Genomic DNA, 15,375 nt, shown 5'->3' with positions numbered 1-15,375 from the left:
AGTCGTCGAGCAATAACTCCGTCGGCTTCGGCGACTTGACCCATGCCTTCATAACTCGGGCCAAGCAAGAGATTATATTGGCATCGTTTCCGCCAATGTCAATATAGTCGGAGAGCGGAACCAGCTGGCGATCGCGTTTCGTCATGTAGAGTAGAATAACCCCATTTCGTCACCACGAACGACACTTCCAAAGACGACTGGAAGGCTTTCCTCGGATTTCAGATGTTCTCGGAACCAATGAGCTGTGCTTCAGCTTCGTCGTAGCCGCTCACCGAGTCCCGTTTAGCCTCTGTGAATAGAAATATGCGTTCGTTACCCATCGGATCCCAGTAACGCGTGACGATATCACACGCCTTTCGAGAGCCGATGAATGGGGGCTGCTGGGAGTTATTGCTGTACTCTCGCCCGCAAAAAAGGATGTGATTGTAGACATCCTCATACAAAGCAGTAGTTTTAGACTCATAGGGGGTTATTGGGGTACCTGTTCGGCCCGACCAGTGATCTGTAGCCCCCTTGTATAGTTTGGCGAACCGGTGATCCTGGAGTAATCCGTCCAAAGGGATTTCCGGCGCATCAGATAGAAGAGCACGTTGGATAGACACAGACATGGTGCAAGATAAGACAAGAAGGAGAGGAGAAAAGATCAATGGTAGTAAAACAGGGACTTGACCGATGGGGGATGCGACCGAGAATTTTCTTTCAAAAAGGATTGCTTGAGAATACGGACGAGGTTGACGGAATCATCTCGCGATCCTCACCCACTTTTATAGCCATCGGAGCGAGCCATTTCTCGGCCTCTTGGCTTGCTATTCATATTCACCCGCTTTTTGCCCCCTCTCCTACACTCAACCGCTCTTTCTCGCCGCCGAAGGTGAGCTCTAAGGTTTCCCAAAATATCACGACGCCTACGGTGGCTATTGGCCGGGAATGTGTGTCGCGGAAACGTATCAGGTGGGCGAAGTCATGTCACAGAGGCACAGATGATTTGGTCGCTGGGTTAAGCGCCGAGGGGCTAGAGAAGGGTGCAGGGCAGACGAAATTGCTAATGTTACCCAATCGCCGCCGCCGGCCCCGCCGGCCCCGCAGGTTTGTGACATGAATTATGAGCCCGAGACTAAAATATGCGAGGTTGAGGGCATAGTTAACGTGGACCCTCGTCGCGGATGTCCCCAAGCGCTTAATTCACCTCCTCGACCCACCGCAAAAAATCCTTCAATTTCTTTGGTGGCTCCCATATCAAGGCGTACACCCCTGCCGGCCTCTCACGAGTTAATATTCCCACTGGCGGCTGTGGATCGTATTCGCGTAATTCGTCAGATTCTCCGTCACACCACCAGGCGAGTCTCTGCATAATGCATGTAAGGACGGCGCGTAACTGGTGCAGGGTTGGGGCCAATGCGGGTGGATAGCGTACCTTTTCCTCATTACCACAGGGAAATTGCCAAGCCGTATTGTCCTGAAGCGCATTTAAGCGCTGAGGAGATCCTATGTCTTCACGGGTAGACTGGATTGGCAAAGGATAGGTCAGCAGTCAAAGGTGGAGCTACGGTTAATGCTGGATAAACGAACCGGCGTTTGAGGAGGATGCAAGGGCACCGAGTCCGTGCAAGCGATAATGTCACTAACGTAATGACGGCCGTTTTGGCCCTTTGCCATTTGGAAAATAAGGGCTATCAAAGGGCCTTCTGTAGAGTCATACAGGGTACAGACTGATGTAGTGTCGTGTGGGTCCCACGATCCGAGGAAGTCATCCAATCCAGAAGAGTGAACTATGCGAAGCCCGAGGCACCGACGCCCAACCCTGCGTAACCGTAGGCTCACCACGTCGTAAGTCGAGCCCGTTGTCAGGCGCCGAAGAGAAGACCGTTTGTAGTCTTCTCGCTCGAAAACTTCCAATGTCGGTCGCGGTAGCATCGCGGGGTCGTTGGAGAACTTCACGGGCTCCTCAACAAGTCCTAAATTGTAGTACCCTTCCGCAGCCAGCTCGTTATAGGCATCGACGAGAATACCGGTGATTTTGGTAGGGCCGTTCCAGAAGCCGACCCTCTCCCAGGCGCAAGGTAAGGTCATCAGGTCAAACGCCAACCTCACCATATGATGGGGACCAAAATGGCATGTGCGGCCCATATTAGTGCTAAGCTATTGATGTTTTTTCTATTAGCTTAACCGTGAGAACTCGACGAGTAAGATGGAATAAGACTCACAGTAACGAGGAATGGATGGGTTATCAGGTCGTACTTATTCCCTGGTCTGATCCACAACGACGTAAAATACTCACCGGGCCCTAATGGGAAGTGCATCGCCTCTCCTGTACACTGGCCTATAGACGCCGTTTGTCCCGTAGGCCCATGTGAGGCCATGCCGGTTAGAAGGCGCCCGGTCCAGTACATTGTAAGACCCGTGCTATAGCTCGAGCCGAACTGGAGTGGTAAGGAGCATACCAACTTCCATCTCCGATAAACAGGCAAGGAAAGCCTAGACCAGTGGCCGCTAGGCTTGCAGGTGAAAGCAAACGGTTTTTTGGGAGGAGCATCGAACTCCCGGTCTGTCAGAGCGCGTCTCACACCGCTGCGAGTTTGCCAAACAGACTTGGTCATCCTGACCTGCACAACACAAAGTCCCTTTGATCTCATTTGTAAATTAGCGTCAGACCCCTCACGGCAACCGGCGAAAAAAAATTGAACCGAAATAAACCACAAACAAGGGAGAGAAAAGTAAGTGTCTTGGGAGGAGTTAAAAGTGCGAACATCTTCAACAAAGATGAGGTTATCGAAAGAAGATCCTTCGGCATGACCGAACCAGCTGCCCGAGGGATCCCCGAGCCAAGGGGAACAAGATCCATCAGAGTAAAGAATTCGAATTCCTCGAAGGCCGAACCTTCCAAGAGCAAATCGCAGTCCTTTAATGTTTTGTGATAAAACTTGAATGGATATCAAATCTTCGCCGCTCTGGTTAAAACCTATACCAGAAATATAATCTCGCCCAAAGATGTTTCGTGTGTTAATGCACAAAGTTGACACGGAGCCGCGAGTAGTGGGATGAATGACATGTGGGAGAGGATGTACTTTTGGGTCGATATGCCGTAGAAGTGGCACAGTTTCTAGCTCCACAGTCGCAAGACGCGTAAACGAATCGGCCCTACATTTAAACACGGCTGCCTTTTCAATCCCATATCGGTCGTGCTCATACAGGTCCGTGGAATCCTGTTCCAGGTCTAGCATAATCTTGCACTGGAGTTCAAGAGGCAGCCGAGATATGTCGGCGATGATCCGTCCCAGAGCCGTTTCCGTGTTGATAAGCCGTGTGAGCGAAGGAATCCCCCAAATTCTGACGTGGGGTTGGTCGCCTCTCCAAGGCGCCAAGGGTTGCGTTCGGCAGGCGAACCGGTAAAGCCGAGCAGTCTCAAACCCATGCTTTTTCGCCACCTTCCAGCACTCGAGGTGTGAAAAGAAGGGAGTTTGAACCCGGAAACAGTATCCGCAGTTCTCTCCAATGCCTTCACCCGCCGTTTCAGAATGGTATCTAAGAAACGTATGGTGGATACCGCGCACTTCGAAATGAATTCGGTCGCAATGGTTTACAGCAAAGGCTAAGATTTCCGCGGAAGAGCTGATGGCCGTATAGATGTCGTCAGTGTCGCCACAGACGGAGAAAACTGCGGAGAATAGTGTTAGCATAGTTATTCAAGGAATGGTGGGTTCGAATCCCAGCTACTTACTCGCAACGAATTTTGGCAGATGGGCGGATTCTTTCGCCTCAGGAAGGGCATGATCACAGAGAAAACATCTAGGCTCAACAGAGACATGACCTCTCGGGGACATTGGGAAGATACGGCGATGGGAGGGTAGCACCAAGAGATCGTCAGAGAGAGAGGTACAGCCCTGGTAACTAGAAAAGCACGGGAAAGAGACAGTTGAGGATCATATTGGAGACTCCACTTTTGATAGAAACGCCTAATCTAGTTGACGGCAAATGAGTGCGGCTACGGCGCGTTGAACAGATCCTCTGTTGTGAGAGGCGCGTTGATGGATTTGGCGACTTGGTGGTTGTAATCAGAGATTCGATGACTAATAATAAGCCCTGTTAGGATTTATTCACTTTTTGTTACCAGGGAATAAAGATAGGGGCGGATATACCTCGGTGCAACTAATCATTTTAGCTTCCCAACTGTTGTCACCTGCATTAGTATATAGAAAGAGGCGTATCTCGACATGGGATCCTAAAAGGGGAAAATAAATAAAGAGGGGGTAAAAATAGAAAGGAAAAAAAGAAAAAAAAAAAAAAAAAAAAAAAAAAAAAAAGAAGAAAAGCTTGCGCCCTTCATAAACCTTTCTGGACCTATGAGGGCTCTCTCTTGATTGGTGTGTCTTGCGGAGAGCTTTCACGAAGACGTTCCCTGAAGCCGAGTTTATTGCCACCGCTCCCTCACGGTGTTGAATATTCAACAAAACAGTAGGCGCGCTTTGGCTGATCGCCGCCTGCCGCGCGCACATCTTCCAAATCGTGTTATAGGAATCTTAGTAGCAGCTAAATTGCACGAACTCGGCTCTACACAGTCATATTCCAGAAAGAAAACAAGGTAGACTCAAGGTCAATCCAAACCAATCAGGATCAAAATGACAGGCTCTTCTCGATTGCATCCATCAAACTATGAGCCCTCGACGCAAGATCTTTACACTCCTTACCATACTCGTCCTTTCCGACCACCTCGTCGAAGCCATCCTTCCAGAAATGCCATCTCTCGAGGCAGAAGGGGTCTTCGGACCCTTTGTACAAGTTTCCAAAGGCTAGTGTCGTGTTATTGGCACCACAGATAATTCCTGGACAGAATGCACTTTCGAAAAAAGCCTGGCTGTTCCAAAGGACCCACTGGGCTGCCGCCATGACGTGATACTCCTTCTCCCAAGCTTCTTCCGGCTCCTTTTCGAATGCATCACGCATAGCCCAGACCATGTACGTCGCACTCGGGCCCCAGATACCGGTTGATTGTAGTCGCGCCAAAAAGGCGTGGTAATTGACCCACTAGATGGGAGTTTCTTCGGCTTGTGGTCCTGGGCACTGACTTTAGCTTATTGGGCCAACTAAAGGACGATAACAACTGACTACCTTGGAAGTTGTCTCTGAGGACTTCTTTTAGAGCCTGATGAGTGTGGCACAACTCCTCACCTCCCTGTAACTCTTTGTTGGCATGAAGGCGTTTGCGAAATTCACTTTATTGTCAGATCGTTACAGATGACGTGGACTTTGATGCGAACTTGGCGGATCGCGATAGATGTCGATACAGTTGAACAAGCTTCTGCTGGGATGGATGGTTATATGGGATCTGGACGGCAATCTCGAGACATAGCTCAGCGACGGAAAACACTTCAGCCGAATATGGAGCGTTAACGGGAAGAAGGGCGAGAATCAAGTTCGTTACTTCTTCGAGAGAGCTATTGGAGTTGGCTGAACGTAGTCACGTAGGAGATTGCCCACTCTTGCCTGGGGGAAGTCGGTGGTGAGAGCCCATTGAGGAAGAGGTGCCAGTGAGTGCTTTGAGCCGTGCTGGCGATCATCCTAGAAGCTTCGCTGAGCGATCTTTGGACTCCCCCAAACAAGAAGTCTCTGGAACAGACCCACCAAGGACGTCAATATGGACAGTGAGAGATTCCATTATGTGTGTGTGGAGTTAGAGCCGGAAAATAGATCAGATGAAGCAATGACTTGGGGAGGTGGTTCATTGTGGCGATGCAAACAGATAATGCAGGTGAGACGGGAACTGGCCCAATAATAGAGGAGGTTGAGCGAGGTCCCGAGCCGAGTGGTATTGTGCACCCATCGACCAATTTTAGCTTCTTGCATCGACCAATTTTAGCATTGCGTTCCGATTTGTTCTCTGTTTTTTCTTGCCGCCTTTTGTGGCTATGGCTGCATTGCCTTTATCCAAACGACGCTTTTAACAAGCGACCAAGGAGGGCGATATACCATTGGCTCTGGAACCATCTTTTGCCGCCGATGCGTGTAGAGCCAAAATTGCCTGAACTTCTAATTTTGAACCCCGTATCTACCAACACCCTAATGCTTGTCAGATTTTCGGCATTTGGGGGCCCAGTGGGACAAAGTCGCCGTTGACAGCCCAGTAGGGCTGCGCCCAGAAGACGGCAATTGTCGTTATTGAAAACACTTCGATATTAGATGCTAATATTAGATACTAATATTAGACGAAGGAGAACAATATTTGTATCCCACGATGCCTCCCTTCGTCTTCCCTTCCCGCTCTGGGTCCGGTCCAACGATACCCTTGCTGAGCGAGGCACTCTCCAATTTGATGAAACCGATTCAACACCGAACTTGAATTGTTTGTTTCGGGCAGCAATTTGTTATTTCTTTGAAGTGTCTCTTCGCGATGAGCGCCGTAGCAAGTGCAGGTTCCGAAAGCTATCATGTCTATCTTGGCTTTTGGACCAATTGGTCCCGAGGACCCGTCATGGGCGCAACGCTGACCCTGACGAAACAGCACGGCGCTTTTCTGATCGCCTTCCTTGCCATTTACGTGGCAGCTACAGGAAAGAGTGCCTGGCGCATCGCTTGCTTCGCCATCCACCGGATGCTCTCGTCCATCGAACCCCAAGACGCCCTCTATCACCAGCGGCAGGCCATCCTTCGGAACGTCTGCAATGCCCAAGATGCCGCGTGGATGCTGGGGAATTCTCTCCTGATGTGGCGTAACCGCGCCAGCCGACCTGCCCGAAGACTGATTCCCATCATTCTCCTCGCCATCTTCATCTCTGCCGCCTTTGGCATTGCGGGCATCTTCTCTTCCCAGGTCACGGCGGATACCATCAACGAAGTTCTCCTCAAAGGAGACAACTGCGGCCCGCTTACGAGCAACGATGTAGAGGACCCGGACGGATACGACCTACTCTTCGAGCCATACCAAAGCCAGCGCGTCATATCATATGCTAATTACGCCTTACGCTGTTACACGAATACCTCCACATCAGACGACTGCAACCTATACGTCACTCCGAAGCTGCCAACGACCGTTGAGCGCGATGCCGGTTGTCCCTTTGACGATAGCATATGTAAATCCCGGACGGGCAATCTCGTTGTCGACACTGGATACATTGATAGTGACACGCACTTGGGTATGAATCTTCGACCCGAAGAGAGATTTTCCGTGCGTCTCTACCATCATTGCGCGCCGTTGGTGACCGAAGGGTTTACCGAGATCGCAAACGACTCTTCATCCGAGCCTGTCATGCGATATTACTACGGAGAGATTGGTGGCAAGGCGGGTAATTTCTCGTATCAAATGCCCATCAACAACTCGATCGTCAAAGTATCAGGGTCTAACACCAGGGCCACCGCAAAACTGGACTACAACATTGGGTAGGCTTTCCCATGGCTCCGACACTGATTCAGTCAAGCTATGTAAGCTAACTAGTAATAATAGTCTCCTGAAATTCTACGGCGGTGATCCTGAGATGTCGGCAATGTACTCCATGTTTCAGCCAATCCCGCAGTTGACGCGGACGGACGCGGACGTCATGCTCTTCTTTCTCTCAGGCCCCGGCGTGCTTTACAACGGCCCCGTGGAAGATCCGTGGTACTCGGCTCACGTCAAAGGCCCGGAAATGATAAACTTCGTGTCCAACCAGACCCGAACCATGTTCTACCGCGACGAGCTTGTGACCGTGCTGGGATGTTCGATGCAAACCCAGATTTGCAATCCCAACGCTGCCGGCGACAGGCAGTGCACTCCTCTGCGAGGGATGGCCGACGACACGTTTGACCGGTACGCTCCGTGGGATACCGAAAGACAAAAGAAGATGATAAAGCGCGCCGACTCCATATTGGGACTTGGTCTGTTTACCATCTCCGGAATTGTGGACCGTCTAGGAGCTGATTCATTGACGTCTCGACACGGGCTGTCGAACAACATCCAGGGCCCGTTGCCTGGTAACCAATGGCAGCGGGAGGTTGAGCACTGGGTCACTTCGTCCTTGACTTCCATTCAGGGTTCGTTCGTGGAAGCCGCGAACGGACCTCCTCCCCAAATGCAGTCATTCAGGAAGGCTCCGAATGGGACTGAGGAGGTGGAGCTCTGTCACAGCCAGGTAAGCCAGAATCCTATGTGTTTCTCGCGATGATTTATAGGTACCATGCGTTCTCTCAACTAACATGATGCTCGCGGTTACTTAGAAAATAATTAGCACTCGATACCTATCCTTTTCTATACTAGGTGTCGGTGTAATCCTAATCCTTGGCGGAATCACCATGATACTCGACTTCTCCATCGAGTCTCTGGCCAGCAGAATTGAGCGACTTCGCCAGACAAATGGCCCGGACCCCGAACGCGCCTATGCGCGCCTAGAGTGGTCTGCCAATACAGTCTTGCAGCTCCAGAGGATGGCGCATGAGCAAGTCGGTCTTGGGACTTGGTCCAACACGGCGGGTGTCAATCCAGTAACGCTTTCAAATGAAAAGCTCGCGATCCTGGACATTACCGATGAAGCCCATCCGCAGCTGAGACCTCCAGATGACTCTAACGCTCGACCGCCCCTGAAGACAGTTTCTAGCATGGGATCGTCGATATCAACAGACACAGTGGAAGAAGAGAAAAGGGCGAAATTGACTCCTGACAAATGATGTGATGTGAGGATATCAAGTAAGAGTCAGGCACGAAGCAGGGGAAAGAGCTGAGACGCGCTGCAAAGGTCCCAGGGAATAGACCTTCGAGCAGAGACACGCGGCCCGGTGAAAATCTATCACGCAGCTTGGGAGATCGTTAAAAGAAATCAATGAAACCCCCCACGAATCGCAAAGCTTCTTAGGTAGTCCGAGTTGTAAGACATACTCGTTACAAAAGGGCTGTTCCCGGGACTGGAGAGGGTTTGCTAAAGTGGACAATGCGAAGGATTCGGAAAGAGGCTTTCGCGGCTTGCAGCTTGTATCGGGGCAAGATTTGAACGTGTATGACTCGGAATGTAACTAACCCTGATCATGTATAAGAGTTCCAGTTTTCCCAACAGGGCATCTCATGCAGTCCTGGCTGAAATAATATTAGGGGCGGCAGTTATTGATAGCGCTCGAATGTAAACAACTGGAGCAATTGAGATAAATCAGGAGAAGCTACAATTGTTTAGTAATGATCAATGTTGACTTCTCGAACCCTGGTCAGTTTCTGCCCGGAAATTATATTCGGCGATGGTGACATGACTACCTAATATTATTTTCACTCCCCCACTATAACACTAGCTCTCTCTTTTTAACTATTTCCCCTGTCCCTTTATGGTAAAGATATTAAGACTTTAAATAGGATGAGATGAAACTTCGCTACCTTCTATCTAAAGAGTCCGAGATTCGATTATTTATTTTATATCCTGGTTTAGATGCATACGTTGTATCCAACACTCTCCGAGACATTACAAACCCGGCAAACAGTATGAAGTTTTGTCCTATTTTTGGGGTGATATTGGAGACTCCGGTACCATATTTGTTAATGGCTGTACTATCTCTGTTACGAAATCACTCGAGACTGCGCTCCGTTATTTGCGTTACCAAGACTAGCCTAGAACTCTCTGGACCGACTATCCCTGCATCCATCAAGAAGACATCCCAGAGAGAAGCCAACAGGTCTCTCAAATGGGTTTGATTTGTGAGAACGCTGATTCTATTCTTATCTGGCTTGGACCTGCAACACGAAATAGCAGTGTGGGAATGGAGATACTCTGCTATTTCGCCAACGAAAGCCAACCACAATCTCGCCTAGTATGACAAGAGTATCACCACTCACTCGTGTACCATGGCCTCCATGAGGTAATGACTAGGCCCTGGTTTGAAAGGTTGTGGGTTGTCCAGGATGTTGGGCTTTCCCTGCACGCGATACTCTTATGCGGACGGGACTACATTGAGTGGCTGATGCAGCCTGACAGATGGACGGATGGACCGATACTTCCTGGCCTCTTATTAAGACGGGTACTCAATGCCTGCTACGGTCTATGAAATAGAAAGAAAAGGACGTGCTTGATTTTAGTAATTATTTTCCAAGATCTTAACCTCGCATAACATGGCTTCAAGAATTCCAACCATACGCTTCAAGTCATTGGCGCCTCCGCCCCCTCCTTCCCACGATCTGATTGTCTCTGAAGATAACTCCACTAGCTCGACCCAGTCACGCGGTAAGCTTAGCGTTGGATAGAGCGCTGCATTTCTTAGTATGCCAATCGACCGGGCGGCTGAAATGAGAAGTGTCGCGGCGCCGAAAGATCTCCTGATCAGTCCCCAAATTCCGCCGTGCCGATGCTGTGCTGCCACCAGGCGAATCAAAGTAGCTGATAATTCAAGCGTTTTCTGGGCTAGAACCCTCGATTGGGCCGGCAGAGAATTTTCGTCGGTCGTATGGAGGACCAAATACAAAAACGGCCGGTGAATCCACTCCATCACTCCTACGTAACGGGTCATCAGGAAGAAGGAGAGTTCGTTTGACGGGATGTCAACTGGTTGGCCAGTGGGCGTCGCGAGCGGGTTAGGAAACACGAGCTGTGGTGGGAGATGAGAATGCCATGACTCAAGCTCCTCAAAGTAGGCTGCCTGACAGCGCAGTAGGGCTTCTCCTCCTCCGGATACCCACTGACTTTCGCCGCCGGCATACAAGTCCGCAAGGACACGATCCATGATGCTCCGTAGGGAGATCTCAGCAAGATAGTGAAGCCAGCTCCGTTCTTCATCGGGCTGGAGTGCTCCATCCTGGCTGCTAACCTGTGCGCCCGCAGCCGGAGTCCTGGGGCTTCCTTGCCATGCCGCTGGGGACCATGCCATCTGCCCTTGAGGAGAGGACGTTAGTGGCTCAGCCGGTGGCGAGAGATGCTGCAATGCTGAGCTGGACGGGAAGGAGAGGGATCGGAAGGGATCGGGATATTTGAACCGTAAAAGTCCAGATGACGGAAGTTGCATTTCAACTCTGAGCTCGCTGCGAAAATTGAACTTCTTAGTCTAAATTTATTTAAGAACATCGTAGACATGGAACATGGGTGGGGGGGGCAAACGTACCACTCAGCCTTTACGCATGACCAGTACAACCGTTGCTCAATATGCCTTGCCCTCTTTCCCTCTTGAAACTCCCCCTGAGAGGCGACAGCAAGTCCTTTAGCATACAAGTACGCTTGAAATTGGGAGCTCGCACTCTGGAATAGCGACCAAGCCGCTAAGGGCCGCACGAGAAACTTCTCGTAAAGCCCAGCGAGGTACTGGCACTGGACGGCGATCAAGGAATTGGACAAAAGGCCTAAACGACGCTGAGCGGCCCCGAAGAACGACTCGCCCATGTCTACGTCAACCCCTTCTTGCGTTCCCACCTGGTCCTGCAACATGCGCCTACCCTGCCGATATCTGGCGACGTCTGGGTCGTACGGGCCAGCGACGCTAGCTAGAGCGCAGGCTATAAGCTACGTTAAAAAGAAAAAGGGTATGAATGAGAAGATGCTCTTGATCCTTGCTGACACGAAAGATCATCGACCTACCACTAAACACCCGCCTCCGTCCCAACCAGGCCCATACTCGGCCACGTTACGAGCGTATTTCGAGAACTCCGACACATCGAGAATGGGGTTTTTAAGATGAATGAGCGCCAGAAACTTCCTACAGAGTGGCCAGATGTAGTCCTGCTGGATCAATCCCTGTTGTCGCGTGTGACTATTTGCACCAAAGGTGGCTTCTAGCGCAAACGAGATAGCAGATTGATCCTGACAGATGCCATTCAATACGGGCCACCGCAACAAGGATTCGCAGCCACTTGTCCGCGCCGCAGCCTCGGGAATATCAAGTTGTCCGAATCCATCGCCTGTGAACGCGCTTCGTGTCTTTGAGATGTCGGGTCCCTCGACAATATGCCCTAGGGGCTCAGCAGTCCGCGAGGGCGTTTGTAACGGTAAGACCGAGACGATTGTTTCTGTCTGGCGATTTGTATTGGGACTATTAGTTTTCAGTTCCTCGAGCAACGTGATGGCATAATTGACTCTTTCGAGGACGGTATTGTTGGAAGCTTCAGGCTCCAAGTCTTGGGTGACACCATCGGGATAGTCGCATCTCACGCGCTGTAGAGAACAGTAGCCGCATTTGGGCCGTCGGTTATCGCATCTCGTCTTACGCTCTCGGCACAATCGACATGCCACCTGTGCTCTTCCCCGCCGTTTTCGGGGTCTTGAGTCGTCCGTTTCTGGCTCCTCGGAAAGTTGGCGTCCATTAGAGCAGTGGATTGGATGGAGGGCTTCAACCGACGGGCTTCGAGGGCATGCTACCCGACTAGTCGTTAATTCGACGGAGAAAAATATGCAGGAGAGGAGTTCATATTACCGTGGGTTTCCGGCATTTCTGCTCTTCCGATCTTTACTTCGAAGGTGGTTCGGGACAATCGATGAAGAGATCACAACGGCGGTCAACGGTTTGTCGGGGACATCGGGGACAAAAGGATATCTATCGTCGGTAGGGTGTGGGGCACGAGTAGTGCCAGGTTTATGGGAGATTCAACAATAAGAGAGCTAAACCATGTACGGAAAATGGAGATGGCTCACAATAGGAGTTATGGTGCGGGATCTCGCTTTTACGAAGTACCTGTCTCGAGATAGTAATACAACTAGATCAGTCCTACTTGAGGATTCTCGCGTCAGTCACGTGTCGGGATTATCGGGGAGAAGACGTTTTTTTCCCGATTTGGGCCAGGGCTACCCTGGTCTGGTGAAAGGATCTGTGGTTTGGTCCGGTGGGTGCAGAGGTTGGATCCCGGTACGCTTCATCACATCGGGCCCTACCCCACAAACAAGCTGCTGCGAGATACCGGCACTCGGGCTCCTGAGAAGTTGAACTTCCTTGCACCATGCACTCCTTATTATTTGCCATCTACTAAACTAGACCTTTCATTCGCATGCGGGGCCCCGCAAAGACTAGGAATTAGCCCATTCCGTTGAAGTTTAACGGCTGCGCGATAGGTTACATGGGCTCGTAGACAGCTAGACAAATCTTTTGAGGCAGCTTTCCACGACCTCGATAAATACGTCCCGTGTGCCAATACCCTTCACCGGGTTGTCTATCCCCGTTACTCTTCTCGGTCCCCGTCGTCGAGTGATTCTGCTAAACGACTTCCTTCTCTTTCTTTTCGAAGACTCTGTCTAGATTGCCCCATAATCATGGCGAATTTCAGGGAACAACTTTCCTCTGTTGGAAGAATGTTCAACAAAACCCTCGCCTTCTCCGTAGCCCTCATCGCCATCTCCCAATTCAATTTTGGCTTTGATCAGCAGGCGTACTCGACGACCCAAGCTATGGATCATTTCGAACGCCAGTTTGGCACCTACAGCGAAAAGCTTGGGCGATACACCATTGAGCCGTATGAACTGTCGCTCTTGAACAGTTTGCCCTATCTCGGGTTCGTCCTGGGCTTGCTCACTGGCAGCGAAATGAGCGCCCGCTACGGCCGTCGCATAGTCATGTTTGTTATGAGCATCTACGCTCTTTGCACCGCGGCCATTACCTTCTCCTCAAGGTCCTTCGCCCAAATCCTGGCGGCAAGAATTCTCAACTGTTTGTTGTCCTATTCCTCCCCTTCGGGCCGGGGCCTTTGAATAACCACTTCTGGTTTTAGATGCATATGTTGGGATGGAATTGTCTGTAGTTCCGGTCTTCCAATCCGAGATCGTTCCAAAGCAGGTCAGAGGTTTAGTTGTCGAAACGTATCAGCTGATGCTTTACGTGAGTTCTATGGTTCTACGCAATGCATTCTTCTCCTTCCCCATGGTTTAGGCCCTTGATTAATATTTGAATAATGTCGCCTAGCTCGGGGGCTTTATCATGAGCCTAATTTGCTTCGGCACTGAAAAGTTCGACGACAACCGACAATGGCAGATACCCTTCGGCATGTTCTTCATCATCCCAACCATTGTCGCAACCGCCATTTGGTTCATTCCTGAGGTAAGAAATGAGAGTAGTTCTATTTACTATGTATTACGGCAGGACTGACTATGTGGGTCTAGTCTCCCAGATGGCTTCTCTTGAAGGGTCGTGAAGAGGAAGCCGTGGCTTCGCTACGTAAACTCCGAGACGGGTGCTTCACCAACGAAGAAATCGACAAAGAGATGGACGGGTTGCGCATTATACTTGCCCAAGAGGAAGACAAGGGTACCTTCATGGACCTCTGGAAACCCATCAACATGAAGCGTACCTTGATCACCATCGGCATCAACTTCTTCCTGCAGCTTACGGGTAATATCTTTGCCAACAAGTACGGCACAGTCTACATCAAGTCTCTGGGATCTGTTGATCCGTTCACTATGACAGTCATCAATCAAGTCGTTAACCTATTTGGGGTTGTGGTTTCAATGGCTCTCGTGGACAGAGTCGGTCGACGGTAGATTGTTTTCCCCTTCCAGTTTGCGGCAGCCACGGATATTAAAAGCTAATCTCTCCACAACGCAGACCACTTTTGCTCCTCGGCTCATTTATTCAGCTTGCTTCACTATACACAATGGCCGGACTTGGTGTTGGAGAGACTTCAGCCCCCATCCGTGTTGGCATCGTAGCGATGCTTACTGTCTTCGGTTTTGGTTTCTCCGTTGGCTGGGCACCGGTGTCACATATTCTCTCTGCCGAGATTCCACCGACTCGTCTCCGAGATATGACTTATCGGACGGCATCGACTGTCAACATTTTAGTCCAGTAGGTCACTTTGCTTTTGCTTTTCTTTCTATTTCTGTTCTTCATAATCATGCTCAACGCTATGGTTTGTTTTCAACAGATTCGCTACTAGCTTTTCTATCCCCTATCTTCTCAACGAACCCTACGCTGCCCTCGGATCCAAAGTCGGTTTCATCTTCGGTAGCGCTGCTGTTCTTGCAGCCATTTTTGCCTACTTTTGCGTCCCCGAGTGTAACCACCGGACGCTGGAGGAAATCGACGAACTTTTCCGCGAGGGCGTTCCCGTCCGCCACTTTAGCAGGGTCAAGGAGATTACGGTGGGCGGACATACTTTCAATGATGGTAAATGGGATGATGATGAGAACGGAAAGGCGACAGTCGTTACGGTGAATAGCAGGATCTCTTGATTTCTCTGATCACATGTCATGATCCCGATTTGCGTGGCTTGGAAGTATTCCTTGTATTTGAGCGGGATTTATTGAATTAGGCTGTATCTAGATTGGCAGAAAGAGCTATAATTTAATACTTGTGCGCACCGTCAAGTTGAGCTCTTGGGAGGGTCTTCTTGGTGTCCGCCGACGGCAGAGCCAAGCTTGCAATTCATGATTGCCTGAACGTTCCCGCCATAAATAGTTATTCGTGAGAGTATCAGTGCAAAATTACTTAGACGTGAGCATAGGCCCTATCCTGTCGGAATAGATGTTC

The 15,375-nt window shown here is 50.3% G+C and overlaps 3 protein-coding genes across 3 annotated transcripts; 2 read left to right on the top strand and 1 right to left on the bottom strand.

Annotated features, from left to right (window-relative positions):
- Positions 1-6,466: 6,466 nt before the first annotated feature.
- SAPIO_CDS2514 (uncharacterized protein) lies at positions 6,467-8,631 on the top strand (the record flags this gene model as incomplete). Its single annotated transcript, XM_016785509.1, has 3 exons — positions 6,467-7,371; positions 7,436-8,099; positions 8,185-8,631. The coding sequence occupies 3 exons, from the start codon at positions 6,467-6,469 to the stop codon at positions 8,629-8,631; spliced, it is 2,016 nt and encodes a 671-aa protein (XP_016644885.1).
- Positions 8,632-10,014: 1,383 nt separating this feature from the next.
- SAPIO_CDS2513 (uncharacterized protein) lies at positions 10,015-12,226 on the bottom strand (the record flags this gene model as incomplete). Its single annotated transcript, XM_016785508.1, has 4 exons — positions 10,015-10,954; positions 11,035-11,429; positions 11,505-12,077; positions 12,131-12,226. 4 exons carry the CDS (start codon positions 12,224-12,226, stop codon positions 10,015-10,017), a joined length of 2,004 nt encoding a protein of 667 aa, XP_016644884.1.
- A 940-nt stretch (positions 12,227-13,166) lies between these two features.
- Positions 13,167-15,077, top strand: SAPIO_CDS2512 (uncharacterized protein; the record flags this gene model as incomplete). The annotated part of the gene is made up of 6 exons (XM_016785507.1): positions 13,167-13,560; positions 13,652-13,728; positions 13,813-13,947; positions 14,010-14,383; positions 14,452-14,691; positions 14,771-15,077. 6 exons carry the CDS (start codon positions 13,167-13,169, stop codon positions 15,075-15,077), a joined length of 1,527 nt encoding a protein of 508 aa, XP_016644883.1.
- Positions 15,078-15,375: the final 298 nt, after the last annotated feature.

The sequence above is a fragment of the Scedosporium apiospermum genome (genome assembly GCF_000732125.1).
Source record: "Scedosporium apiospermum strain IHEM 14462 chromosome Unknown SEQ_SAPIO_0086, whole genome shotgun sequence".
Classification (NCBI taxonomy): domain Eukaryota; kingdom Fungi; phylum Ascomycota; class Sordariomycetes; order Microascales; family Microascaceae; genus Scedosporium; species Scedosporium apiospermum.
Note: the sequence above shows the minus strand (reverse complement) of the source record. Positions and strands in the feature narration are given on the sequence as shown.